The sequence below is a fragment of the Salvelinus alpinus genome, chromosome 11 (assembly GCF_045679555.1).
Source record: "Salvelinus alpinus chromosome 11, SLU_Salpinus.1, whole genome shotgun sequence".
NCBI classification, from domain to species: Eukaryota; Metazoa; Chordata; class Actinopteri; order Salmoniformes; family Salmonidae; genus Salvelinus; species Salvelinus alpinus.
In genome coordinates, this window is record NC_092096.1 from 39,225,274 (window position 1) to 39,252,541 (window position 27,268).

Genomic DNA, 27,268 nt, shown 5'->3' on the forward strand with positions numbered 1-27,268 from the left:
GTGCTGCAATACGCTGCAACTTTTAAAAGGACGAATCACTGTACGTAAATGTCATATTTCATAATTTTTTTAAATTGGAAAACATTTCTACAAACCTGTTTTTGCTTTGTCATTATGGGGAATTATGTAGATTTGAGGAAAAAAAATATTTAATCAATTCTAGAATAAGGCTGTAACAAAATGTGGAAGAAGTCAAGGGGTCTGAATACTTACCGAATGCACTGTGTAGTCTGTGACCAGATTTCAGTTTACATTTAACCCATCTGAACAGTAGGCTACTGTTCCCTTGATGTGCCATAGGCCTTTTTGAAGTCCTTTTGTAAAGCGCCTCACAAATCATCACACAACATAGGCACTGCTATCATCCTCTATTAACACTTCATCAAATCATTACATTTCTGGCCCTCACTTCTCTTTATTTTTAACTTTCCATTTTGCAGCTTTTCTCTTATTGAATTTTTTTTTAAACGCAGGCGTTGTCCTTTTTGCCTCAGTGTATCGAAGTTAACTTTTTCTGCCCATTCCCAAGAGCTTGGCAATTGGTGTGTAGGCTATGTCACGCGTAAAGTTAAGCCTAAGATTTAGGGCCTACACACTAATTCCATAACGTAAAAATGATGTAGGAAAAAAACTCTAATGTAGCCTATAGATCTAAATTGCACAAGAAAAATACATAATTTAAAAAAATTGTTTTCTGTTTATTCAACCCGACCGCCACCCACCTGCCCTTCATCCACACAATATTTCATGACCCGTTGGGAAACACTGACGTAGAGTTTTTCCAGACCACCTGATACGGACTATAACTATGGCCCAGAGTTTTTCCTGGTCGGGTCCCGTTGAAAGGAAAAACTTCTGTCCCTGCTCATGGTCTCATTTGAGTCAAAGAACACAGCTGAATGAATACTTACAGGGTCTCCTAGTTCTTCCGTGTCTTGTGACTTGAGTGAAGGCTTCGTCCTCAGCAGGATGTCATCGCTACATTCATTGTCGGATCCGTTGGGGGACTCTGCTAGATCCAGGAAGTCGTCTCGCTTCTGACCTCTGAACCTGATTTTGTCCAGCCGCTTTAGCATGTTCAACACCCCTCTCGTCGGTGGCTTTACCTTAGCATGGTGTACAGCAATTCTGAAAAGACAAAACAGAAGGGTCAAAGGATCGCCTTTGAAAAGCAGTGAAAATTAAAGGGTGGGACAAATTTCTTTGCATCAGAAGTTGTTTTTTATAAATAAGTACCTAAACACTACAGAACACAGATGCACAAGTTAAGACAATTGTTGAGTGTGGCCAATACAAGCCTTTAAAAAAATAAATAAGATGCATAAATAGACACCATACAGACGCACTAAAATATAGGCCTGCCAGGAGCCACAGTATCCTAATAATGTAACAGATCACTCCATTTAAGATATCATCTCTGCCCCAGTATCCAGTTAAAGACTATCACCTTTCATCATTGTGTTTGTCGTCTCTGACTCAGACAGCCTACTGACAGAGACTACGTCCCAAATGGTGCCCTATTCCCTATATAGTGCACTTTTGGCCAGAGCTCTATAGGCCCTGCTCAAAAGTAGTGAGCTATGAAGGGAATAGGGTGCCATTTGGAACACACCCATATAGATCTAGCGGTAGATCCATCGAAGGCTCATCAGTGTTTGAGTCATCAGCCATCATCCAGGGCAATATCTCTTACTGCTTAGGAAATTATCACAACGAGGCGTGGAGCGAGATGGTGACAAGAGGCGATCACCCTCTCACTTCAAACACTGTCACCAAAAATATATGACTTAACGACTTGATTAATGTGAATCCTTTTGACCTAGATCTACAATCCCCTGCGTATTTATTTAGGCAGTGAAGCTAAAACGTTTAATTTGGCTCTATAGCCTACTCCAGTATTTTGAACTTGAGATCAAATGTTTTATGAGGCAACAGCAAAGAATGTCATTTTATTTTAGGGTATTTTCATACATATCTGTTCTACCATTTAGAAATAAAAGCACTTTATGCATCTAGTCCCCCCATTTGAAGGGGTCATAATATCAAAACATGCTAATCTCTCAACATTACCAATAACGGGAGAAGTTAACATTTTTATGCCTCCAACTTTCTCACTCTGTATCTAGTCCCCCCCCATTTGAAGGTATCATACATATTTTGGACAACTTCACTTAGTGGATTACATTTTGTCAAAAGTTTAGTATTTTGTCCCATACTCCTAGCACGCAATGATTACATCAAGCATGTGACTCTACAAACTTGGATGCATTTGCAGTTTGTTTTGGTTCGGATTATGTTGTGCCCAATAGAAATGAATGGTAAATAACGTAGAGACCGCTTATGCCTGGAGCCGGCCCCGCACACACACCTCCTGGGCTGTATTGAGGGGGGTGGTAAGGGGCTAGTGCAAACTTGGTCAGTGACACAATAGCTCACTCGCTCAAGGGATCCTGCCCCAAGGGATCCTTCACTCTAATGTAAAATGCTGGGCATCTGAGCAGACCAACAGGTGACACTATTAGAGCAGATCAACAGGGATGACACACATTGAGGCACAGGGCTTTATATAGGACAGTTCAGGCCATTTTCTGGCCAGGGGATTCTGATCCGGCTCTCAAGGTGGGCATCATCTAAGCTTGTTGTGTCCTCATGTGCATCTCTAGAAGTCCTCTGCTCACCTCTATGGTCAGTGTGTCACTAAGTCCCTGCTAATGATGCTCAAGGTAGAAGTTACCCCTAACCACAGATCTAGAATCAGATTACCTTTGCCCTAATCCTAACCATGACCATTTAGGTTGATTAACCGCTGACATTAGATCAGTCCTTAGGTAACATTCTCTCATCAGATAATGACCCCATAGCCCAGAGCTCACCACCATCAGCTTAGCTTAGTGAAGCATCTAGACAGTTGCAGGAGCAAGGTGAGGTGAGAGGGTACCATAGGGTAAAGCTGTAATGTTGTTCAGAGAAGAGTGAGTTTTTCTTCAATGGGATATACCTAGAGAGATCTTAAGTACTGCGTAATCATACTCACAGTCAAACATATACAAATTTAGACAAAACAGACTCAAGACACTCACCCACACCTTAAATATTCAGGCGAATTGACACACAGTACTCGTGACTGCACATCAGTGTATACTCCTATGAGAGCCATTGCAATGGCAGCCATGAGCGTTGTCATGTCTCACTTCAATGAGATTACCACCTCTGATGTGAATCTACTGAATAAAAGAGAAGCGGCCACAGAGACTTGACTTAGCTCCGCTCCCCTCATTGCCTAGTGTGTTTGATTCAGCACTTTCTGAGAAGAGAACAGAATTCTAGGAACTGGATAGTCAATGGCATCGTTTAGTAGTGATGGAAGGCCCCACACTTGCATAGAAAATAGGACATTGTTGAATTAAACAAAGACATTAATCAGACATTGTTAGGTTTAGGGTGAGAGATACATGGACAGATATTTCTGAGAATAATACAAACTAAAAACTCCCACCCGGAACCCCCTCCTGAAACCCCCATTGGCAAGTGCTTAACACCTCTCACACCCACCTGTAGGCATCACATTTATTTTATGCACAGTCACCTCACAGGTTTTGTTTCACATGAAATACAACAAACCCCCTGTCAATGTTATTCCTGGTTGCAGACCCACTGAACCTGTGGTCTAGATGTGATTGTTCGTTCAGAGACTGAATTCTGAATGAATGTCAACGTTAGGCTAAACGTTTAAATGTTTTAGTAAAGGAGTTGAGTGTTTGGTCATTTTTATTACAAATTAAGTGGAATAGGGACAAAAACAACCCAATTTCAACAATTCTTATTATTTAGAAAATATAAAATAATATTGCTATAGTTTATCTGAGGACACCAGAAAGCGATTTGTGCTTATTTCCTGGCCATGGGACTTTTGTCTGAATGGTCAAATCTGATTTTTTTTTACCCTTGTGGTTTTTAGACTTATTTGGCATTTCTTGTTGCTTACTACCTACTCTATCACAGTGACAATAACATGTGGTAGCCAATTAGCTTGTTAATGGTTTCCAAACAAATTAATATATGTGATAACAAGCTAACGTTAGGTAGCTGTATAGCTTTCTAACTAAGTTGACTGCCTTGACTTGCCAAAATTGACTTGTTTTTAAAGTTGGATGATCTTATCCTTTGAGGCTTTAAACGTGTTCTTACTGGGAAACATCCATGGCAGGCATTGTTTTCACCTTAGCTCACTACATAACTTCTGAGTGATAGGAAGCCTGAGCACCAACACCAATCAGCCTACACCACTGTACACACACTTGTCATTATTATGACAACTAGCGTAGCCATGTCAGCAAATAACTGCCGTCTGAACACACACAAATCCAATTAGGTCACTTGTCTATGGACAGTCAGTGTTACAAAACGGATTTGAAAAACAAAACTGATATGGGCAATAAGGCCTTCATTGTGTACAAGGCTTTATTGATTTATCCCAGTTGCAGCCAACAGTATTTTTCAGTGACAACATGTTTCTGGCGGCCTTCTGTTACAGACAGGTGTTTGGGGCATGCTAGATGGCTAATTAGCACAGGTGGTCCATGTCTTCTGTAAGCACATACTGTAACATGGAGATATGGCCATGTGGGAACACTAACCCCAACCCTATAAAAAGGTGTGTATCAATTTAACATTGTTTCTTTAAATATTTTTTTTCTGATATGAAAGAGAAGGTCCTTCCAAAACCGTACAGCAAGCGAGGCATGTTAATGTTCAGACAGAGCGTCGGGGTTCTTAACAAACCTTCCCCTTACAGAAGACGCCTTCGTCCAATTACTTGTGTAATGGAACTGAGTTATGATCAAAGGCTAACGCACTGAGAGCTGTCATAGCTTCGCAGCAAACAAAAATAAAACAGCTGATAAGATGAGCCTAAAACACGGTGATAATTGACGGAGTACGAAGGACCAGTGTTGTATGGCTTCACTGTACCCGCGACGATTTGTAACAATGCGCGTGAGCAACAGTAGGTGTTGGCCCGTTGTGACAACGTAACAAGTCCGTTATGTTCGTCTTCGCTTCATTATTGAAACTATGGCGATGCAACGTTCATTTGTAATACTTTCATTTACTTGTAGTTCCTATTTCTCAATTAAAATTGTAAATGACAGGCTACGCACAGTAGCCCTTGCGCTCTATTAAATACATGAATTACCCAACTAAAAGCCAGACGTTTACATAAACACCACACGCAAAGACTTGAGCTAGGCTACTTTACATTATATTATTTATAACTTTTAAAAAATAAGTTTCTTCTTACCCAGCCCGTAAATCGTAGCAAAGTTTCATTAACACTGAGAATTGCCTTTGAATGTATCCAGTAGCGTCCACCTGCTCAGATCCGCTAAGCCACAAGCTGTTCATTGAGCCTCAGCCCCGCCATCGCAATCCGCTCTTTTGTAAACCAAAGAAACGATTTTACATCCCGCTGCAGCCTTGATTAGTTTTGCAGGAATGCCAGTTCCCCCCGAGAGATAATAGTATAGGCGATCTCCATCAGTACCGTTTGAAACCAGTCACTCTCTCTCTTAATTCCATAGCACTCGCAAGCCAGACCAGGGAATTCCGTAAATGTCAGCAGACTTTCTTTCTTAAAGGGGCCGTTAATGGAGTTTCAAAGTTATCAACAAGCCTTCCCTTTCTGTTATTGTACCGCCCACTCTGTATTCGTCTGCCTTCATAATGCCCATCAGCATCCTCTGTTGGATGACAATATTATAACAATGTAGGCCTACCAACAGTATTGCATGTGCAGTTGATTTCATATATTATTCGACAGTTCTTTCATGTAATACAGGTGATAAATAAATAATACATACATTGAATGAATTGTCATTTGCACATAAACATTTATATATAAAACAGCAATGAAACAATGTTTTAATGAAATAACCAAACAGTTGCCAAGTGTTTTTGAAATACAAACCTTTGCATGTTTCCACTCAGATTAGCAGTGCAGAAATCTAAACTTCCATCATCTACAGAAATGAGCTCCAAAACAATGTACAGTTGTGGCCAAAAGTTGAGAATGACACAAATATTAATTTCCACAAAGTTTGCTGCTTCAGTGTCTTTAGATATTTTTGTCAGATGTTACTATGGAATACTGAAGTATAATTACAAGCATTTCATAAGGCTTTTATTGACAATTACATGAAGTTGATGCAAAGAGTCAATATTTGCAGTGTTGACCCTTCTTTTTCAAGACCTCTGCAATCTGCCCTGGCATGCTGTCAATTAACTTCTGGGCCACATCCTGACTGATGGCAGCCCATTCTTGCATAATCAATGCTTGGAGTTTGTCAGAATTTGTGGGTTTTTGTTTGCCTCTTGAGGATTGACCACAAGTTCTCAATGGGATTAAGGCCTGGGGAGTTCTGGCCATAGACCCAAAATATCGATGTTTTGTTCCCCGAACCACTTAGTTATCATTTTTGCCTTATGGCAAGGTGCTCCATCATGCTGGAAAAGGCATTGTTCGTCACCAAACTGCAACCCCACACATGAATGGTCTCAGGATGCTTTACTGTTGGCATGACACAGAACTGATGGTAGCGCTCACCTTGTCTTCTCCGGACAAGCTTTTTGATGATCCGATAAATGTTTGATTTAGTTGCAATCTTACTGGCAGCAATATCCTTGCCTGTGAAGCCCTTTTTGTGCAAAGCAATGAGGACGGCACGTTTTTCCTTGCAGGTAACAATGGTTGACCGAGGAAGAACAACGATTCCAAGCACCACCCTCCTTTTGAAGCTTCCAGTCTGTTATTCGAACTCAATCAGCATGACAGAGTGATCTCCAGCCTTGTCCTCGTCAACACTCACACCTGTGTTAACGAGAGAATCACTGACATGATGTCAGCTGGTCCTTTTGTGGCAGGGCTGAAATGCAGTGGAAATGTTTTTTTGGGGATTCAGTTCATTTGCGTGCCAAAGAGGGACTTTGCAATTAATTGCAATTCATCTGATCACTCTTCACAATATTCTGGAGTATATGCAAATTGCCATCATACAAACTGAGGCAGCAGACTTTGTGAAAATTAATATTTGTGTCATTCTCAAAACTTTTGGCCACGACTGTATAGTCCGTTTGTCCTGTTATGCAGTTGTCGCAAAAACTATTGTAGACTAGTCTACATGCATTTGACACCATACAATGGTCTTCTCTATACTCTCCAGCAGCTGATAGTCTGATACTGCTGTTGTGCCATCCTGGTCAGGGAATGACCCCTGACCCTTACAATACCTCTCACTGGAATGGCTGTCTGAATAAAGTGAACTCTGCCCCCCGTGAAACCTAATGATGAGATTAAACACTGGGATGGAATCATAGAACAATGTGTCTGTCTGTTGTGAGTCTGTTGTGAGACAAGGTCTGTGACTCAGTGATAAGACTGTTGATACACTACATGGCCAAAAGTACACTATGACCAAAAGTATGTGGACACCTGCTCGTCAAACATCTCATTCCAAAATCACGAGCATTAATATGGAGTTGGTCCCCACTTTGCTGCTATAACAGCCTCCACTCTTCTGGGAAGGCTTTTCACTAGATGTTGGAACATTGCTGCAGGGACTTGCTTCCATTCAGCCACAAGAGCATTAGTGAGGTCGGACACTGATGTTGAGCGATTAGGCCTGGCTTGCAGTCGGCGTTCCAATTCATCTCAAAGGTGTTCGATGGGGTTGAGGTCAGGGCTCTGTGCAGACCTATCAAGTTCTTCCACACCGATCTCAACAAACAATTTCTGTATTGACCTCGCTTTGTGCACGGGGGGCATTGTCATGCTGAAACAGGAAAGGGCCTTTTCCAAACTGTTGCCACAAAGTTGGAAGCACAGAATCGTCTAGAATGTAATTGTATGCTGTAGCGTTAAGATTTCCCTTCACTGGAACTAAGGGGCCTAGCCCAAACCATGACAAAGAGCCCCAGATCATTATTCCTCATCACCAAACTACAGTTGGCACTATGCATTGGGGCAGGTAGCATTCTCCTGGCATCTGCCAAACCCAGATTCGTCCGTTGGATTGCCAGATGGTGAAGTGCAGAGAACGCATTTCCACTGCTCCAGAGTCTAATGGCGGCGAGCTACACACCACTCCAGCCGATGTTTGACATTGCGCATGGTGATCTTTGGCTTGTGGCCAGCTGCTCGGCCATCGACACCATTTCATGAAGCTCCCAACGAACAGTTCTTGTGCTGACTCGGCGATCCCATTCTGTGAGCTTCTGTGGCCTACCACTACCACTGAGCCGTTGTTGCTCCTATACCTTTTCCCTTCACAGTAACAGCACTCACAGTTGACCGGGGCAGCTCTAGCAGGGCAGAAATTTGACGAACTGACTTGTTGGAAAGGTGGCATCTTATGACAGTGCCACGTTGAAAGTCACTGAGCTCTTCAGTAAGGCCATTCTACTGCCAATGTTTGTCTATGGCGATCGCATGGCTGTGCACTTGATTTTATACACCTGTCAGCAACGGGTGTGGCTGAAATAGCTGAATTCACTAATTTGAAGGGGTGTCCACATACTTTTGTATATATAGTGTACACCCCTTCAGTAGGCCTATAGACTGACACTGGGGCACATTCAGCAGGATGCAATGTTTTGGAACGTTCAGATTGTTCTACATAGCATATTACTAACATGCCTCTCTGACATGTATACTGAACAAAGATATAAACGCAACATGCAAGAATTTCAAAATTTTTACTGAGTTCCAGATCATATAAGGAAATCAGTCAATTGAAATAAATAAATTAGGCCCTAATCTATGGATTTCACATGACTGGGCAGGGACGCAGCCTTTGGTGGGCCTGGGAGGACATAGGCCCACCCACTGGGGAGCCAGGCTCAGCCCAGTTTTTCCCCCAAAATATCCACAAAAGGGCTTTATTACAGACAGAAATATGTGGAGGTCCTGGGCTGGCGTGGTTACGCGTGGTCTGCGGTTGTAAGGCCAGTTGGACATACTGACAAATTCTCTAAAACGCTTTTGGAGGTGGCTTATGGTGGAGAAATGAACATTAAATTCTCTGGCAGCAGTTCTGGTGAACATTCCTGCAGTCAGCATGCCAATTACACACTCCCTTAAAACTTGAGACATCTGTAACATTGTGCTGTGTGACAAAACTGCACATTTTAGAGTGGCCTTTTATTGTCCCCAGCACAAGATGTACCTGTGTAATGATCATGCTGTTTAATCAGCTTCTTGATTTACCACACCTGTCAGGTGGATAGATTATCTTGGCAAAGGATAACAAATTTGTGCATAACATTTGGGAGAAATAAGCTTTTTGTGCATATGGAACATTTCTGGGATCTTTTATTTCAGCTAATATAACATGGGACCAACACTTTTCATGTTGCGTTTATATTTTTGTTCAGTATAGAATAAGGAATCACATCAGCCCTATTCATGGCATATCTATCTGCAACGTTCGACAATGTTTGTCTACTGAACGTGGCCCTGGTTTGAGTCAGCCAAGTGGACCAAGAAATGTGTTGGCCCAGTCTAAAACCAGCCTCCTTCTGTCACTTGTCTGTCCTGTAAACCTAGATCTGAGAATGGAGGGCTAGGTGGAGCTGCTGTAATATTAATGATATGGCTAACATCCATCCGATCCTTTCAGACCAACAAAGTGTCTAGGAGAAGAGGGTTTGATTTCAGACTGTGCGGAAGTCTGTTCTCCACCTCTCTCTCACTTCCTACCCTCTCTCTCTCTCTCCTTCTCACTCTCTCCCTCTCTTTTAATGTTCTCCACTAGGTGGTGGTCACATAACGAACATGAAACAGATGGACCCCACTAAAATGTCACTGAGCCGTTAGTCATTGCACTGTATGAGCCAAGCAAACACTGCTTTGCATTACAAGCATCATACAGTATAACCAATCATATAAAATGCCAAGTCATCCTCTCAAAACACTATCTTATATTGTTAAGTAATACAGCAGTATGCAAGATTAAGTGGAAAATTCAGATCAAGACTTAAAGACTTCAATCACCACTGTGCATATGAATTGTGTTACGTAAGTCCGCTGAGACCATGTTTTAGGTAATTCAATTACCGTCTTACGAAATTGTAATACATTTTATTTGACACAGTATCATGACAACATAAAATCCTGATCCCAAATTTCTCATTGGACATGTTACAATAGCAGCATGTATGTTTTGTGGAAACTAAATGATTTTATACCATGGTTTTACAGTATGTAATCCCTACTCTATTTCTGGCCTAAACACAGCCATCACTCTAGCCTCTCTCTCTCGATGTCCCATATCAGAGCTGTGGGGCTGAAGCGCCCAAATCCTCCCTCCATGTTATAAATAAAAGTCCTAATCCCAATTGAGTGTTTTCTAGAGCACATTGCACATGTTTTCTTCTTATGCAATCACAACTACCACACTTTGAGTCAATTACAGAACAGCTTGGAGGGGTTGGTGCTGCTTTAATGATGTAAACACACAATTGTATGAGGGGAAATGAGATTAGACATTTTGTAAGAAATAGAAAGGAGATCAAATAGGAATTGATATACAAGTCTGTGATGGAAAAAGTGACATTTATTTTCAATTGTTTTTTTAATTGAATTTTTATTCACTTTCTGAAATTATGGACCTAAACTTAAAGTGATCCCAGTGGTTGATAATTATATTTGATATATTGATATCCTATTTCTATATAAGATGAGTTTACATTCATTTTTCACATTGTGAATTTTACAAAAATTCTAATAAATTGTGTGTTTGGTGTAGGCTTACCTTGGCCTGACATTTTTTGTATTACACACCTGGCTAAAATATTACTGTAGCTCTGTTGGAATAACTTTTATAGATAACTTTGACACCTTCTGGAAACAGACGATGCTCTACAGGAATGACGGAGTGCATCCAAATCCTCTTGACTCCTTGACTCCATCCACGCATTTTAAGGCTGCATTGAGACAATGATTTAGCAGATCAGATAATCCCTAGCACTGTCGCTGAGTTGTCTTAATGCTGCAGCAAATGTACATTATCCCAGGGGCATTGGCAGTCACAATGTAAGTAACCTAATTTATGTCCCTCTAACACCCCTAAATGCCTCTGTTGATCCTACAGCTGTTGTATACAGTAATCATGTGCCTATGAACCAGAGTTATACTGTAAGCACTGAGGCGGTGTCCACTGTATGCAGCTCACCCTGCAACATGAGCTCAAACATAAATAACATTGTCATGTCTACTTCTGATAAGCTTCCCGGTAAAGCAATAAAAACAATCAAGAGTCCCAGAAAAGTGCTAAAAATAGCCCACATTAACATATGTAGCTTAAGAAACAAGGTTTATGAAATCAACAACTTGCTAGTAAGAGATGACATTCATATACTGACTATCTCTGAAACTCACTTAGACAATACACTATATATACAAACGTATGTGGACACCCCTTCAAATTAGTGGATTTGGCTATTTCAGCCACACCCGTTGCTGACAGGTGCATAAAATCGATCACACAGCCGTGCAATCTCCATAGACAAACATTGGCAGTAGAATGGCCTTATTGCCACCTTTCCAACGAAATTCTACCCTGCTACAGCTGCCCCAGTCAACTGTAAGTGTGACAGGTTAAAGGAAATACTAATAGCCTGTTATACATTAAAAAGTATTAGTAAATTCATAGTATGTGAGGATCTTAAAACATCTAAGGTTAAGAAGATCATGCATTCAGTATTAGTTGATAGATTGATAACATTTATATAATTCTGTTAAAATCCGTCAAGCATACAAAGGGTACGAATTGTGAGAGGAATGTGTAAACGTTATGTTGATTACTTTATGTTGTCGTGGATAAAAGTGTTAATCTGTGATCTACTAAATGCTCTTAATCTATGAGCCTGAGATCGATTGCTCTGGTCTCCACTCAAATTCACGGAGAATTCGCGGTCTTTTTCTCATTGCACTAAACGTTCCATGAGTAAACATTCCGTATCACGCTCTCGTGATTCTTTCTACCCTTTTTCAGGGGTGTAACATAAGTGCTGTTATTGTGAAGTGGAAACATCCTAGGCCCAACAACAGCTCAGCTGCGAAGTGGTAGGCCACACAAGCTCACAGAACAGAACCGCTGAGTGCTGAAGCACATAGCGCGTAAAAATTGTCTGTCCTGTTACAACACTCGCTACCGAGTTCCAAACTGCCTCTGGAAGCAACGCCAGCACAAGAACTGTTTGTCTGGCGCTTCATGAAATTGGTTTCCATGGCCGAGCAGCCACACACAAGCCTAAGATCACCATGCCATGCATCGGCTGGAGTGGTGTAAAGCTCGCCACCATTGTTCTCTGGAGTGATGAATCACACTTCACCATCTGGAAGTACGACAGACAAATCTGGTTTTGGTGAATGCCAGGAGAACGCTACCTGCCCAAATGCATGGTGCCAACTGGAAGGTTTAGTGGAGGAGGAATAATGGTCTGGGGCTCTTTTTCATGGTTCGGGCTATGCCCCTTAGTTCCAGTGAAGGGAAATCTTAACGCTACAGCATACAATGATATTCTAGATGATTCTGTGCTTCCTGCTTTGTGGCAACAGTTTGGAGAAGGCCCTTTCCTGTTTCAGCATGACAATGCCCCCATCCACAAAGTGAGGTCAATACAGAAATAGTTTGTTGAGATTGGTGTGGAAGAACTTGACTGGCCTGCACAGAGCCCTGACCTCAACCACATCAAACACCTTTGGGATGAATTGGAATGCCGGTTGCGAGGCAGGCCTAATTGTCCAACAGTGCCCGACCTCACTAATGCTCTTATGGACTCCATATTAATGCCCATGATTTTCAAATGAGAGTGCAGGTGTCCACATACTATGGTAATCTAGTGTAACTGCCTTAATGTTGCTGGACCCCAGGAAGAGTAGGGGATCCTTAATAAATACATTGTAAGATGTCAAGAGGCTGGTGTGCAGAGATGGTTGAGTTTAGAGCAGGGGTGTCTAACTCCGGGGGCCGCATTCGGTATTCAACGGGGTCGAACCAGCTTCCCCCTGAAGCTAGGACAGCAGAGTCCCTGCCTATCTTCTGAAAACACCTGAAATCCTACCTCTTCAAAGAGTATCTTAAATATTACTCCCCCCCAAAAAAAAATTATAATAACCAACACAGTTGCACTGACTGTTTATTTTAATTTCGGTGATTATTAGAGAGCTGGATACAGTGAAGAAGCTGTATAAATGCAGGTCCATTCTAGACAGTTTCGATTTGGTGTTAGTCATTTTTATGTATTTTTTTTACTCAAACCACCTGGGGGCCAGATTTGGTCCTCCTCGCGTATGTTTGACACCCCTCGCTTAGAGGCAGAGGAAATGAAAGGAGAAAGAGGTGGCTTTTTAAAATTTTAGTGACACTAAGTGGGCTCCCAAGTGGCACAGCGGTCTAAGGCACTGCATCACAGTGCTAGAGGCGTCACTACAGACCCTGGTTTGATCCTGGACTGTATCACAACCGGCCGTGACTGGGAGTCCCATAGGGCGGGGCACAATTGGCCCAGCGTCGTTAGGGTTTGGCTGGGGTAGGCCTTCATTGTAAATAAGAATTTCTTCTTAACTGACTTGCCAGTTAAATTAAAAAGTGTGCTTGTGTGTAGTCTAGACTACACACACACCAGAGAAAATCCTAAGAGGGAGTCCTTAGTCCAGATTTAATACAATTAGAGCATACGAAGAGGTATTCAATCAGGACCCATCAGCCCTGGTATCCACTGTGGCAGGGCAGGCGAGATTAATGTATCTACAATATAATATACCTGTTGTGATACTATTTTACAACCAATAGATGGCGGTGTAGGATTCTTTTCATGGACTTTTTTGAGCCAACAAATAGGACAGTTTTCTGAAGTCTGTGTATCTGCTGTATGGCACTTTCTTCCAGTGGTGCCAACATGGACACGCCCACAGGAAAAGGAATTATTAAAGTGATAGCCATGCCTGAGAGACACTCAGGTGAGGCAGAGATATTTTAGAGAGGAAAGGTCAGTGCCAGACTTCTGAGTCGGCTAAAGTGTCTCCACATAACCCCCAACGATACACACTGAGTGTGATTATACAGTGACAATATGATTCTGAAGAGCATGAAATAAAAGGAATATTGGCTGATTATTTCTTGGTCCGAGACGAACATTCTTCATTTGTTTTTAAACACAGTTTAGAGAGCACAGCATCTTGAGGTTTTAAAGCTATCGGTCTCAGGTGCCCCCAAGACTACCTCTATCCCTAACACCCCATTACTACCTGTACGCATCCTCCTCACTGTCTGTGTCCCACACCAGCTCTGTCACCTGAGGTAGAGCCTGTTGTCACTGGGCTGACTGACGTCCCGTGACCCGGCCGCCAGTAACCCGAACCACACATATACCCTTTTAATTTTAATTGTATTTATTTTTTATATATATATATATTGGTAATAATGACAATAACAACAATACTGAATGAACAATGAACCCTTTTATTTTAACTTAATATAATACATAAAATAAATATATTTGGTCTCAACTAAATAATGAAACATGTTCAATTTGGTTTAAATAATGCAAAAACACAGTGGAGAAGAAAGTAAAAGTGCAATATGTGCCATTTAAAAAAGCTAACGTTTAAGTTCCTTACTCAGAACATGAGAACATATGAAAGCTGGTGGTTCAATATTCCCAGTTATGACGTTTTAGGTTGTAGTTACTATAGGAATTATGACGCATCAACTATTTCTCTCTATACCATTTGTATTTCATATACCTTTGACTATTGGATGTTCTTATAGGCACTTTAGTATTGCCAGCCTAATCTCGGGAGTTGATAGGCTTGAAGTCATAAACAGCGCTGTGCTTCAAGCATTGCTAAGAGCTGCTCACAAACGCAGTAAAGTGCTCTTTGAATGAATGCTTACGAGCCTGCTGCTGCCTACCACCGCTCAGTCAGACTGCTCTATCAAATCATAGACTTAATTATGAATAACAAACAGAAATAGGAGCCTTTGGTCATTAATATGGTCAAATTCGGAAACTATCATTTAAAAAACGTTTATTCTTTCAGTGAAATACGGAACCATTCTGTATTTTGTCAAACGGGTGGCAACCCTAGTCTAAATATTGCTGTTACATTGCACAACCTTCAATGTTATGTCATAATTGTGTAAAATTCTGGCAAATTAATTACGGTCTTTGTTAGGAAGAAACAGTTCGCAACTAGCCAGGTGGCCCAAACTGTTGCATATATCCTGACTCTGCTTGCACTGATCAAGAGAAGTGACACAATTTCCCTAGTTAATATTTCCTGCTAACATGCATTTATTTGAACTAAATATGTCGTTTAAAAAAAAATATACTTCTGTGTATTGATTTTAAGAAAGGCATTGATGTTTATCGTTAGGTACATTTGTGCAGCGAACGTGCTTTTTTCGCGAATGCGCTTTTGTTAAATCACCCGTTTGGCAAAGTTGAAGTAGGCTGTTAAATGAACAGGAACCACATTGATTATATGCAACGCAGGACAAGCTAGTTAACCTAGTAATATCATCAACCATGTGTAGTTAACTTGTGATTATGTGAAGATTGATTGTTTTTTATAAGATAAATGTAATGCTAGTTAGCAACTTACCTTGGCTCATTGCAGCCGCAAGGTCCTTTTGACGCTGCACTCGCGTAACAGGTGGTCAGCCAGCCACGCAGTTTCCTCATGGATTGCAATGTAATCGGCCATAATCGGCCTCCAAAAAGGCAGATTACCGATTAATCATTAGACCTCTAGTTGACAGTGACCTTGATGTCAGCATCCATGTTTCTCCTGTCTGTTCACTAGTACATTTTCTCTGGCGTCAGCTCTTTTTCCAGCTTTGACACAAGGACGGAAGAGACCATTTATAATCGAACAGGTTACCTTCAGAAAGTATTCACACTCCCTTCACTTTTTCCACATTTTGTTGTATTACAAAGTGGGATTAAAATTGATTTCATTGTCATTTTTTCTTATCAATCTACACAAAATACTTTTATTTTTTATTAATGGGAAATAAACACTAATACTGTATATCTTGATGAGATAAGTATTCAACCCCCTGAATCAATACATGTTAGAATCACCTTTGGCAGCAATTACAGCTGTGAGTCTTTCTGGGTAAGTCTCTATTACACAAGTGGATTGTACAATATTTGACCATTATTCTTTTAAAAATTCTTTAAGCTCTGTCAGGTTGGTTGTTGATCATTGCTAGCCAGCCATTTTCAAGTCTTGCCATAGATTTTCAAGCCAATTCAAGTCAAAACGGTTATTAAGTCACTCAGGAACATTCAATGTCATCTTGGTAAGCAACTCCAGTGTACTGTAGATTTGGCCTTGGGTTTTAGGTAATTGTCCTGCTGAGCTGAAAGGTGAATTTGTCTCCCATTGTCTGTCGGAAAGCAGACTGAACCACGTTTTCCTCTAGGATTTCGCCTGTTCTTAGCTCTATTCCATTTATTTTATCCTAAATAACTCCCTAGTCCTTGCTGATGACAACCATACCCTTAACATGGCCCTTGAATGTTTTGGTAAACCTACTGGAGAGCTCTTCTTTGTCTACACCCATTCAGTATCGTTCACATCCTCTTAAGCCTTAGCCACACCCACCTCTTTAAGAATTCGCATGTGAGGCCAGGTAGCTAAACAGAGTAAGGTAGTGTTGTAAACAACAAAAGATTTCAAGAGTAAAAGTGGTGATAGTAGCAAAAATACACTTTATCTAGTCAAATAAATTGCCGTTATCAACACCAACTAGGTTCAATGTTAGCTAGCTAGCTAACATTAGGCTATCACTAGCAATGCAAATGGTTTCGGAAATATTAATAATATTACCACACAGATCATACTAGCCAGCTAGCCAACAGTACGCTTAAACTTGCAATGAAAACAACTTTACAAGCATACCCATAACATGATGCGGCCACCACTATGCTTGAAAATATGAAGACTGGCAGGTACTCAGTGATGTGTTGTGTTGGATTTGCTCTGAACATAATGCTTTGTATTCAGGACAAAAAGTTAATTTCTTTGCCCAGAATCACTGAGTGCCTTATTGCAAACATGATGCATGTTTTGGAATATTTTTTATTCTATACAAGCTTCCTTCTGTCAGGTGCATTTGTTAAATGCCTCCAGTGTGTCTGAGTGCGCTCTGGGTCATTCGTAAATTCAGACCGGTGTCAGAAAGCACACTGGATTCTCTGGCTGAGGAAAAAGGTTGATCTGAGTGTTCTGGCCTTACAATGGCAGTCAAGCACCCAAGCTAACTGGCTAATTGACACATTTCATTTGTTAAACTCTATAGATGTTGTAAGGCTCTACACTTTCAGTGTAAAGTCGTTAACTGGGCTGTACTTGGAGGTTATCAATCTTCAGTAGTGGTTAGAAGACAGAACCTTAATCTATATGTCAGTAGGGGCTGAATTGACCTTTTAGTAGGGGTCATTTGAAATGCCAATATACATGATTTCAGATGTTTATTCTCTATTCCAATGCTGCTCAAAGGGAGATCACTCACCTGGTGGATTTTTTATGTCTTGTCAGAGGTACGAGCACTGGAGAATATATGTAACCAAGTTGCTTTAAAGTAGAGAGTATTCACAAGAACCAGTCTGGTTATTTTGTTGACATTTCCTGGTTGAACAAGATTTGATTTTATATGTGGACTAACAATTCAAATGTACAGTTGAAGTCGGATGTTTACATACACTTAGGTTGGAGTCATTAAATCTTGTTTTCCAACCACTCCACAAATTTCTTGTTAACAAACTAAAGTTTTGGCAACTCGGTTAGGACATCTACTGTGTGCATGACACAAGTAATTATTCCAACAATTGTTTACAGACAGATTATTTCACTGTATCACAATTCCAGTGGGAAAATCAAAAGAAATCAGCCAAGACCTCAGAAAAAATATTGTGGACCTCCACAAGTATGGTTCATCCTTGGGAGCAATTTCCAAATGCCTGAAGGTACCACGTTCATCTGTACAAACAATAGTACGCAAGTATAAACACCATGGGACCACACAGCTGTCATACCCCTCAGGAAGGAGATGTGTTCCGTCTCTTAGAGTTGATCGTACTTTGGTGCGAAAAGTGCAAATCAATCCCAGAACAACAGCAAGGACCTTGTGAAGATGCTGGAGGAAGCAGGTACAAAAGTATCTATATCCACAGTAAAACGAGTCCTGTATCGACATAACCTGAAAGGCTGCTCAGCAAGGAAGAAGCCACTGCTCCAAAACCGCCATAAAAAACCAGTGTGACAGTACTGGCCAGGGTGGCAGCATCATGTTGTGGGCATGCTTTGCTGCAGGAGGCACCACTTTTGTGAAGTGGTGCACTTCACAAAATAGATGGCATCACGAGGGAGGAAAATTGTGGATATATTGAAGCAACATCTCAAGACATCAGTCAGGAAGTTAAAGCTTGGTCGCAAATGGGTCTTCCAAATGGACAATGACCCCAAGCAGACTTCCAAAGTTGTGGCAAAATGGCTTAAGGACTTCAAAGTCAAGGTATTGGAGAGGCCATCACAAAGCCCTGACCTCAATCCTATGTAAAAGTTGTGGGCAGAACTGAAAAAGTGTGTGCGAGCAAGGAGGCCTACGAACCTGACTCAGTTACACCAGCTCTTTCAGGAGGAATGGGACAAAATTCAGCCAACTTGTGGGAAGCTTGTGGAAGGCTACCCAAAATGTTTGACCCAAGTTAAAACTTCTTTGGGATAGGGGACAGTATTTCCACGTCCGGATGAAAAGCGTGCCCAAAGTAAACTGCCTGCTACTCAGGCCCAGAAGCTAGGATATGCATATTATTAGTAGATTTGGATAGAAAACACTCTGAAGTTTCTAAAACTGTCTGAATGATGTCTGTGAGTATAACAAAATCTGAGTTCTGTAGTTTTTCAAGTGATTGCCTATTCAATATCAAGTGTAAATGGGGTCAGATTGCACTTCCTAAGGCTTCCAGTATATGTCAACAGTCTTTAGAAAGTTGTTTCAGGCTTCTATTGTGAAAGGGGAGAGAATAAGAGCTGTTTCAACAAGTGGTCAGCGTGAAAGCCATTAGTTGTGTCTCGCACGTGGCCGTGAGCGCGACGGTCATTCTCTTTCCTTTCTAATGACAACAGAATTGTCCGGTTGGAATATTATTGAAGATTTATGATAAAAACATCCTAAAGATTGATTATATACATCGTTTGCCATGTTTCTACGAACTTTAATGGAACTGTTTTGACTTTTCGTCTGGACTTGGATTAGTGAACTAAACGCGCGAACAAAAAGGAGGTATTTGGACATAAAGATGGACTTTATCGAACAAAACAAACATTTATGGTGGAACTGGGATTCCTGGGAGTGCATTCCGATGAAGATCATCATAGGTAAGTAAATTTTTATATCGCTATTTCTGACTTTTGTTGACTCCACAACTTGGCGGGTAACTGTATGGCTTGTTTTGGTGGCTGAGCGCTGTACTCAGATTATCGCATGGTGTGCTTTCGCCGTAAAGCTTTTTTGAAATCTGACACAGCGGTTGCATTAAGGACAAGTTTATCTTTAAACAATTTAAAGGCAATGCTACCAAATACTAATTGAGTGTATCTAAACTTCTGACCCACTGGGAATGTGATGAAATAAATAAAAGCTGAAATAAATAATTCTCTCTACCATTATTCTTAAAGTAAAGTGTTGATCCTAACTGACCTAAGACAGTGAATTTTTACTAGTGTCAGGAATTGTGAAAAACTGAGTTTAAATGTATTTGGCTAAGGTGTATGTAAACTTCCACGCCACAGCAGGAAAATTACCTCCAGATAAAAAGGTGAAGACTTCTTGATGTGGTCTTTATACAGGCCAATTTCACCATTGAATGTTGATGATAAAGTATTTCTAAAATATTCCTTTGTGTTTGTGTACCGGTTTCATCAGAGGAAAAGAGTAATTTGGCCATGGCCAGAGCTGAACTGATGCTCATGGGAGAGAAGCAGATGTTCTTACTGGAGTTGGATTGGCCAAGTGTGTGAAGAAAGTCCAAGGCAAACGCTGTGTTTGAGCTTCCAGTGGTGGAAAAAGTACCCAATTGTCATACTTGAGTAAAAGTATAGATACCTTAATAGAAAGTTACTCAAGTAAGTCACCCAGTAAAATACTACTTCATTAAATGTCCAAAAATATTTGGTTCTAAATAAACTTAAGTATCAAAAGTAAATGTAATTGCTCATCTAAAAGTAGATTTCATTATTTCAAGCAAAGCAGATGGCACTATTTTCTTGTTTTTAAAATGTATGGATAGCCAGGGGCACACTCCAACACTCATTTACAAAATATGCGCTTGTGTTTAGTGAGTTTGCCAGACCATAGGCTGAAGGGATGACCTTGTGTTGTCTTGATAAATATGTGAATGGACCATTTTCCTGTCCTGCTAAGCACTTTTGGGTGTCAGGTAAAATGTATGTAGTAAAAAGTACATTATTTTCTTTAGGAATGTAGTGAAGTAAAAGTTGTCAAAAATATAAATAGTAAAGTACAGATACCCCCAAAAACGACTTAAGTAGTACTTTAAGTATTTTTACTTAAGTACTTTACACCACTGTGCGCTACTGACAGTGGTCATGGCTGACTGGTGGTCCTACAAAGAATGAGTGCAAATAGTCTGGGTAGCCATTTGACCAGATGTTCAGGAGTCTTATGGCTTGGGGGTAGAAGCTGTTTAGAAGCCTCGTGGACCTAGACTTGGCCACTCCGGTACCGATTGCCGTGCGTAGCAGAGAGAACAGTCTATGACTAGGGTGGCTTGGGTCTTTAACAATTTTTAGGTCCTTCCTCTGACAACGCCTGGTATAGAGGTCCTGGATGGCAGGAAGCTTGGCCCCAGTGATGTACAAGGCCGATAGGACTACCCCCCTGCACATTCGATGGGCGCGTTCCTCTGCCTGGCGTTGCTGAACCATTCCAAATATTACAACGCCCGGATTGGTATTTTACGTTTCAGTTGACCACATACACTACCGTTCAAAAGCTTGGGGTCACTTAGAAATGTCCTTGTTTTCTAAAGAAAAGCAAAAAAAAATGTCCATTAGAATAACATAACATTTATCAGAAATACAGTGTAGACATTGTTAATGTTGTAAATGACTATTGTAGCTGGAAACGGCTGGTTTAAAAATAAAAAAAAACAAAAATGCAATATCTACATAGGCGTACAGAGGCCCATTATCAGCAGCCATCACTCCTGTGTTCCAATGGCACGTTGTGTTAGCTAATCCAAGTTTATAATTTTAACAAGCTAATTGATCATTAGAAAAACATTTTGCAATTATGTTAGCACAGCTGAAAACTGTTATCCTGATTAAAGAAGCAATAAACCTGGCCTTCTTTAGACAAATTAAATATCTGGAGCATCAGCATTTGTGGGTTCGATTACAGGCCAGAAACAAAGCCCTTTCTTCTGAAACTCATCAACTATTCTTGTTCTGAGAAGTGAAGGCTATTCCATACAAGAAATTGCCACGAAACCGAAGATCTCGTACAACGCTGTGCACTACTCCCTCCACAGAACAGGTCAAACTGGCTCAACCAGGATAGAAAAAGGAGTGGGAGGCCCCGGTGCACAACTGAGCAAGAGGACAAGTACATTAGAGTGTCTAGTTTGAGAAACAGACGCCTCACAAGTCCTCAACTGGCAGCTTCATTAAATAGTACCCGCAAAACACCAGTCTCACCGTCAACAGTGAAGAGGCGACTCCAGGATGCTGGCATTCTAGGCAGTGTTGCAAAGAAAAAGCCATATCTCAGACTGGCCAATAAAAAGAAAAGATTAAGATGGGCCAAAGAACACAGACACTGGACAGAGGAAGATTGCACAAAGTGTTATGGACAGACAAGTTTGAGGTGTTTGGATCACAAAGAAGAACATTTGTGAGACGCAGAAAAAATGAAAAGATGCTGGAGGAGTGCTTGACATCTGTCAAGCATGGTGGAGGCAATGTAATGGTCTTTTTTTTTGTGGTGGTAAAGTGGGAGATTTGTACAGGGTAAAAGAGATCTTGACGAGGGGAGGCTATCACTCTATTTTGCAACGCCATGCCATACCCTGTGGACGGCGCTTAATTGGAGCCAATTTCCTCCTACAACAGGACAATGACCCAAAGCACAGCTCCAAACTATGCAATAACTATTTAGGGAAGAAGCAGTCCGCTGGTATTCTGTCTATAATGGAGTGGCCAGCACAGTCACCGGATCTCAACGCTATCGAGCTGTTGTGGGAGCAGCTTGACCGTATGGCACGTAAGAAGTGCCCATCAAGCCAATCCAACTTGTGGGAGGTGCTTCAGGAAGCATGGGGCGAAATCTCTTCAGATTACCTCAACAAATTGACAACTAGAATGCCAAAGGTCTGCAAGGCTGTAATTGCTGCAAATGGAGGATTCTTTGACGAAAGCCAGATCTTACAACGCCTGAAAATGTATTTTATGTATCAGTTTACCACATATTTTATAGCAATCTGTCGGTCGATGACACAGCCGATGATGTGGAATGCAACCATTGGTTTATGCATGCAACGTCTTAGTAGGGGAGCGTGACTAATTACACCAGTCTCAAATGGAAGAGTAGTATGTTGATGTTTGTTGCTTACTGTATACGTTTTTACTAAATAGTGCTGTTCTTCCATATGCACAAAAAGCGTATTTCTTGCAAATGTTGTTAACAAATTTGTTTACATCCCTGTTAGTGAGCATTTCTCCTTTGCCAAGATAATCCATCCACCTGACAGGTGTGACATATATCAAGAAGCTGATTTAACAGCATGATTATTACACACAGGTGCACCTTGTGCTGGGTACAATAAAAGGCCACTCTAAAATGTGCAGTTTTGTCACACAACACAATGCCACAGATGTCTCAAGATTTGAGGGAGTGTGAAATTGGCATGCTGACTTCAGTGATGTTCACCAGAGCTGTTGCCAGAGAATTTAATGTTAATTTCTCTACCATAAGCCACCTCCAATGTCATATTAGAGAATTTGGCAGTACGTCCAACCGGTCTCACAACCGCAGACCACGTGTAACCACGCCAGCCCAGGACCTCCACATCCGGCTTCTTCAACTGCGGGATTGTCTGAGACCAACCACCTGGACAGCTGATGAAACTGTGGGTTTGCAGAAAGGAATAATTTCTGCACAAACAGTCAGAAACCATCTCAGGGAAGCTCATCTGCATGCTCATAATCCTCACCAGGGTCTTAGCCTGACTGCAGTTTGGCATCGTAACCGACTTTAGTGGGCAAATGCTCACCTTCGATGGCCACTGGCACGCTGGAGAAGTGTGCTGTTCGAGGGTGAATCCCAGTTTCAACTGTACCGGGCAGATGGAAGACAGTTTTTATGGCTTCGTGTAGGCGAGCGGTTGGCTGATGTCAACGTTGTGAACAGTGCCCCATGATGGCGGTTGGGTTATGTTATGGGCAGGCATAAGCTATGGACAACGAACACGATTGCATTTTATGATGGCAATTTGAATGTACAGAGATACAGTGACAAAATCCTGAGGCCCATTGTCGTGCCATTCATCCACCGCCACCACTTCAGGCCTCATGTCGCAAGGATCTGTACACAATTCCTGGAAGCTGAATATGTCCCAGTTCTTCCATGGCCTGCATACCACCCATTGAGCTGTTTGAGATGCTCTGGATCGACATGTACTTGTTCGTGTTCCAGTTCCCGCCAATATCCAGCAACTTCGCACACAGCTATTGAACAGGAGTGGGACAACATTCCACAGGCCAGAATCAACAGCCTGATCAACTCTATGCGAAGGAGATGCGTCAACGCTGGAGCTGAAATACCCAAATCTGAAAAGGGCGAGAGGCTTACCTTGGAATTCAGATCTGAGAGGTGGATAATCAGGCCTGCTTTTTAGGTAGGTTGTAATGTACATGAGGATTATGTGTGACGTCAAAAGTTTAATAAAACATGTGGCTTTACTTTAAAGTGGCAATCAGCAATTGAAACAATAACAGTAATTGAAACAATAACAAGGGTTTCCCTGCCTGTTTCGGTAAAAATGGGGCTAGAGAAATGTAACCACTCAAATTCATAGACAGAGCTATGGATGCAAAGACTGACCATCTATGATATCAAAATTATAGTTTAAACCATATTTCCAGGCTATATAGTGGTTGTTTACATTTACTTTGTTTACAAACATTGGAGCAAAACAAGCTTATTTTGGGTTCTGATGGGGTACGACAGTTGAACAAAGCTCACGAGGCATTTATAAGTTATATTCTTCAAGAATCCTTAATCATTAATTCACAAGTCCAAAAATCTATTCAGCTACTGTAGATTGCCCCTTTAAAGGGTGCTGTTGAGTGTCATCATTTAGGCCAGGGGTTTTCCCTGACCGCGTAACTTGGTAAGGAATAACTCTGGGTCATAGTTAAAGTCTAGATTAACTAGAAACCATTTTTTTGGGGTGTCAGGGCCCGTATTCATAAAGCATCTCAGAGCAGGAGTGCTTGTCTAAGCTCAGGTCCTCCCCATCCTCTGAAGCTAAGTAGGGTTGGTCCTGGTCGGTCCCTGGATGGGAGACCAGATGCTGCTGGAAGTGGTGTTGGCCGTCCAGGGACCAACCAAAATGGTCAAAATGTTTTATAATATCCCAAATGCCCCAGTTCAGTGACTGGGGACATTTCCCTGTGTAGGGTGCTGCCTTTCGGTTGGGACGTTAAACAGGTGTCCTGACTCTCTGTGGTCACTAAAGATCCCATGGCACTTATCATAAGAGTAGGGGTGTTAACCCCGGTGTCCTGGCTAAATTCCCAATCTGGCCCTCATACCATCATGGCCACCTAATCATCCCCAGCTCCTCCTAATTCATCTTCTTTCCCCTGTAACTATTCCCTAGGTCATTGCTGTAAATGAGAATGTGTTCTCAGTCAACTTACCTGGTCAAATAAAAATCCATATAACCCATTTCATGACAAAACTGATCCAAGATCAGAACTCCTATTCTAAGACGCTTTGTGAATATGTCTCAGTCAGGAAACATTCCTGTTCATCCTCCTTATCATCATCAATACTCATTGCTTAAACCCCAGGTCAACTTTTCCATGAACTTATGGAGCCATTTGTTAAAGAACGACTAAGAAAGTGTGATAAAATACCTAAACTCTTAATCAGGGTGTCAAGAAAAACTCAACGCACTTCAAAAAATGTGCCTTCTATTACACCCTCACGTTTGCCCGTCATGTGGATAATAAAATCTGTGTGAGAGTTTGACTGTCTCTCAGGGTGCCTGCCTGGTACAGTGAGCATGTTCTGTATGGTGTGTGTGTGTGTGTGATGTCTGGGGTTAACTGCTTCTGTTTCATGTGTGACCCTTTCTGGTATGTGAACGTACGGTACCCTGGAACCACACTGGAAGAGTGAGACACACACACACACACAGCAGGACCGGTAGGCACCATTGTTTCATAAAGGATTAGCCCTGGACCTCAGTCACTGTCTGGACTTTGGACCTCACAGCTGGCAAGTCAGACAGTCCATCAGCCAGCCAGACACACACACACACAAACTCCCAGTTGTGCCTGGCACAGCACAGGACAGTCTCAAGGAGTGTAAGGAGACATTACATTCCTTGGACAGTGTAAGGATATACAGGGAGAGTCATTTAAGACATAGCTACACTACCTTTTAAGGAATAATACCATTCAAAGTACATCTCTTTTCTTACCTCGTTCCCAGTTATCCTCATTTCAGTTTTATCTCCCTCCTTAAGGGTATTATTTCCACTTTTCATAATGTGTGGGTGGGATGTCAGAATTCAGACAAGGCATACAAAAAAAAATCAACGTGTCATCTTTAATTTTACAGTTACAATCATTTTTTCCAGTGTCTTGAAACCATAAAAATAAATATACATGTGTTACAAAACGATTCCAGTGTCTTTGATCATACAAAAAAAAGAAGACATTTTGTACAGTGCCGATCACATGATAGGAAGTGTTATAAAGGCATTACTTGTGTAGTGGTTAGCTTGACATTAGAGACTCCATACCGTATATATGTACTGCAGTGGTTCTTGATCTACTTTGGTAAGCAGAATAATGGATGTGTGCTGCTGACCTGTGTTCAATTTTTTTTGGGGGGGAGCACTCCTGGAGTGCCTGATGGGCATGGTTTGCACAACGATAAGGCACAGGTTTGCTAGTCTGAGCCACAGAAGAACATGTCCTATAACAGCGTGTGATTTTCTGACAAAGGATTTCTACAATTGTTGTGTTTACAAAAGCATTTTCTTTTCAATTTACAAATATGTCGTTTTGTCTCATCCATGATGACACAGTTCAAATACAAAATATAGATTTTTTTGAGGAAATATCTACATATTAATTACACTCTAAAAGCATTGGGTGAAAAGCTATGCTCCTCTTTCTATGATTAGCTTGGAGGAACAGGGCAGTTGGTAAGTCTCTGAGTTTCTCCTGAGCTTCCTGTAGGTCTCCATAGGATTTGTAGTCTTAGAAGTCTTTCTCTGGATTACCTCTGACTGTACCGGCACACAGTGGTCATACATCCATATCTGTATCAGTCCTGAGGCTCTTAAGAGTCTCTGATCGACCAATTTGAGTCACTCATTCTGGGGGATGGAGTCTTTCTTCACGGATTTCAAAAATGTGGTTTGGCACAGGAGGTTCCATTAGTCCAGTAGGTAGGACCCCATCCTTTACTTGGTTAAGTCTGATGCATACATTCCCTTTTCTTGTCTTTACTTTAGTCCGGCAGGCATGGGCTCTGCAGTAATACTGCTCTCCTTACGAGATTAAGAGGGTGAGAGGTGAAGGGCGAGAGGTCACTTCTCCATTGCACATGGGTGTGATACCTGCTCTCTTTTTCTTTATACCTATCCTTTTCTCGCCTCCCTTTTCTCCATTACTCTCTTGTTTTCTCCTCTCTTTTCCTTTCATTGTCCTTTCTTCTCTTGTTCCTTTATTCTCCTCCTTCTCTCCTCTACTTCAGTGAGAGATCATCTTTTCTCCTCTCATAAGGGCAGAGAGACTCTGGTTTTCCTGCTGGGTCAGATTGAAGTTTCATTACTGCCGCTGTTCCGGGAGAGAAAAAGGAATGGAGGGAAGGATAGAGGGAGGGAGGGAGGGAGGGAAGGATAGAGGGAGGGAGGGAAGGATAGAGGGAGGGAG

The 27,268-nt window shown here is 41.5% G+C and overlaps 2 protein-coding genes across 10 annotated transcripts in view; both read right to left on the bottom strand.

The window, feature by feature from the left end:
* The window catches only part of LOC139534122 (GRAM domain-containing protein 4-like), a 77,813-nt gene extending 61,955 nt beyond the window's left edge, over positions 1-15,858 (bottom strand). For 3 of the 4 annotated variants that reach the window (XR_011666914.1, XM_071332904.1, XM_071332903.1), the window contains exons 1-2: positions 5,300-5,672; positions 912-1,128 (exon numbers count right to left, since the gene is read on the bottom strand). Coding sequence is in view for 3 of the 4 variants with exons in the window: in XM_071332904.1 (XP_071189005.1) it covers positions 912-1,128; positions 5,300-5,403 (321 nt within the window). In the remaining variant the exon portion in view is untranslated. Of the gene's footprint in view, positions 1-911; positions 1,129-5,299; positions 5,673-15,664 lie in introns of those variants that run through there. The other variant, XM_071332905.1, reaches the window with a different exon arrangement.
* Positions 15,859-25,912: 10,054 nt separating this feature from the next.
* The window catches only part of LOC139534123 (cadherin EGF LAG seven-pass G-type receptor 1-like), a 120,383-nt gene continuing 119,027 nt past the window's right edge, over positions 25,913-27,268 (bottom strand). For 4 of the 6 annotated variants that reach the window (XM_071332914.1, XM_071332910.1, XM_071332913.1 and 1 more), the window contains one exon: positions 25,913-27,139. In XM_071332914.1, the coding sequence (XP_071189015.1) occupies positions 27,112-27,139 (28 nt within the window). In that variant the 3' untranslated portion in view covers positions 25,913-27,111. Of the gene's footprint in view, positions 27,173-27,268 lie in introns of all 6 variants that reach the window. The other 2 variants (XM_071332912.1, XM_071332909.1) reach the window with 1 other exon arrangement.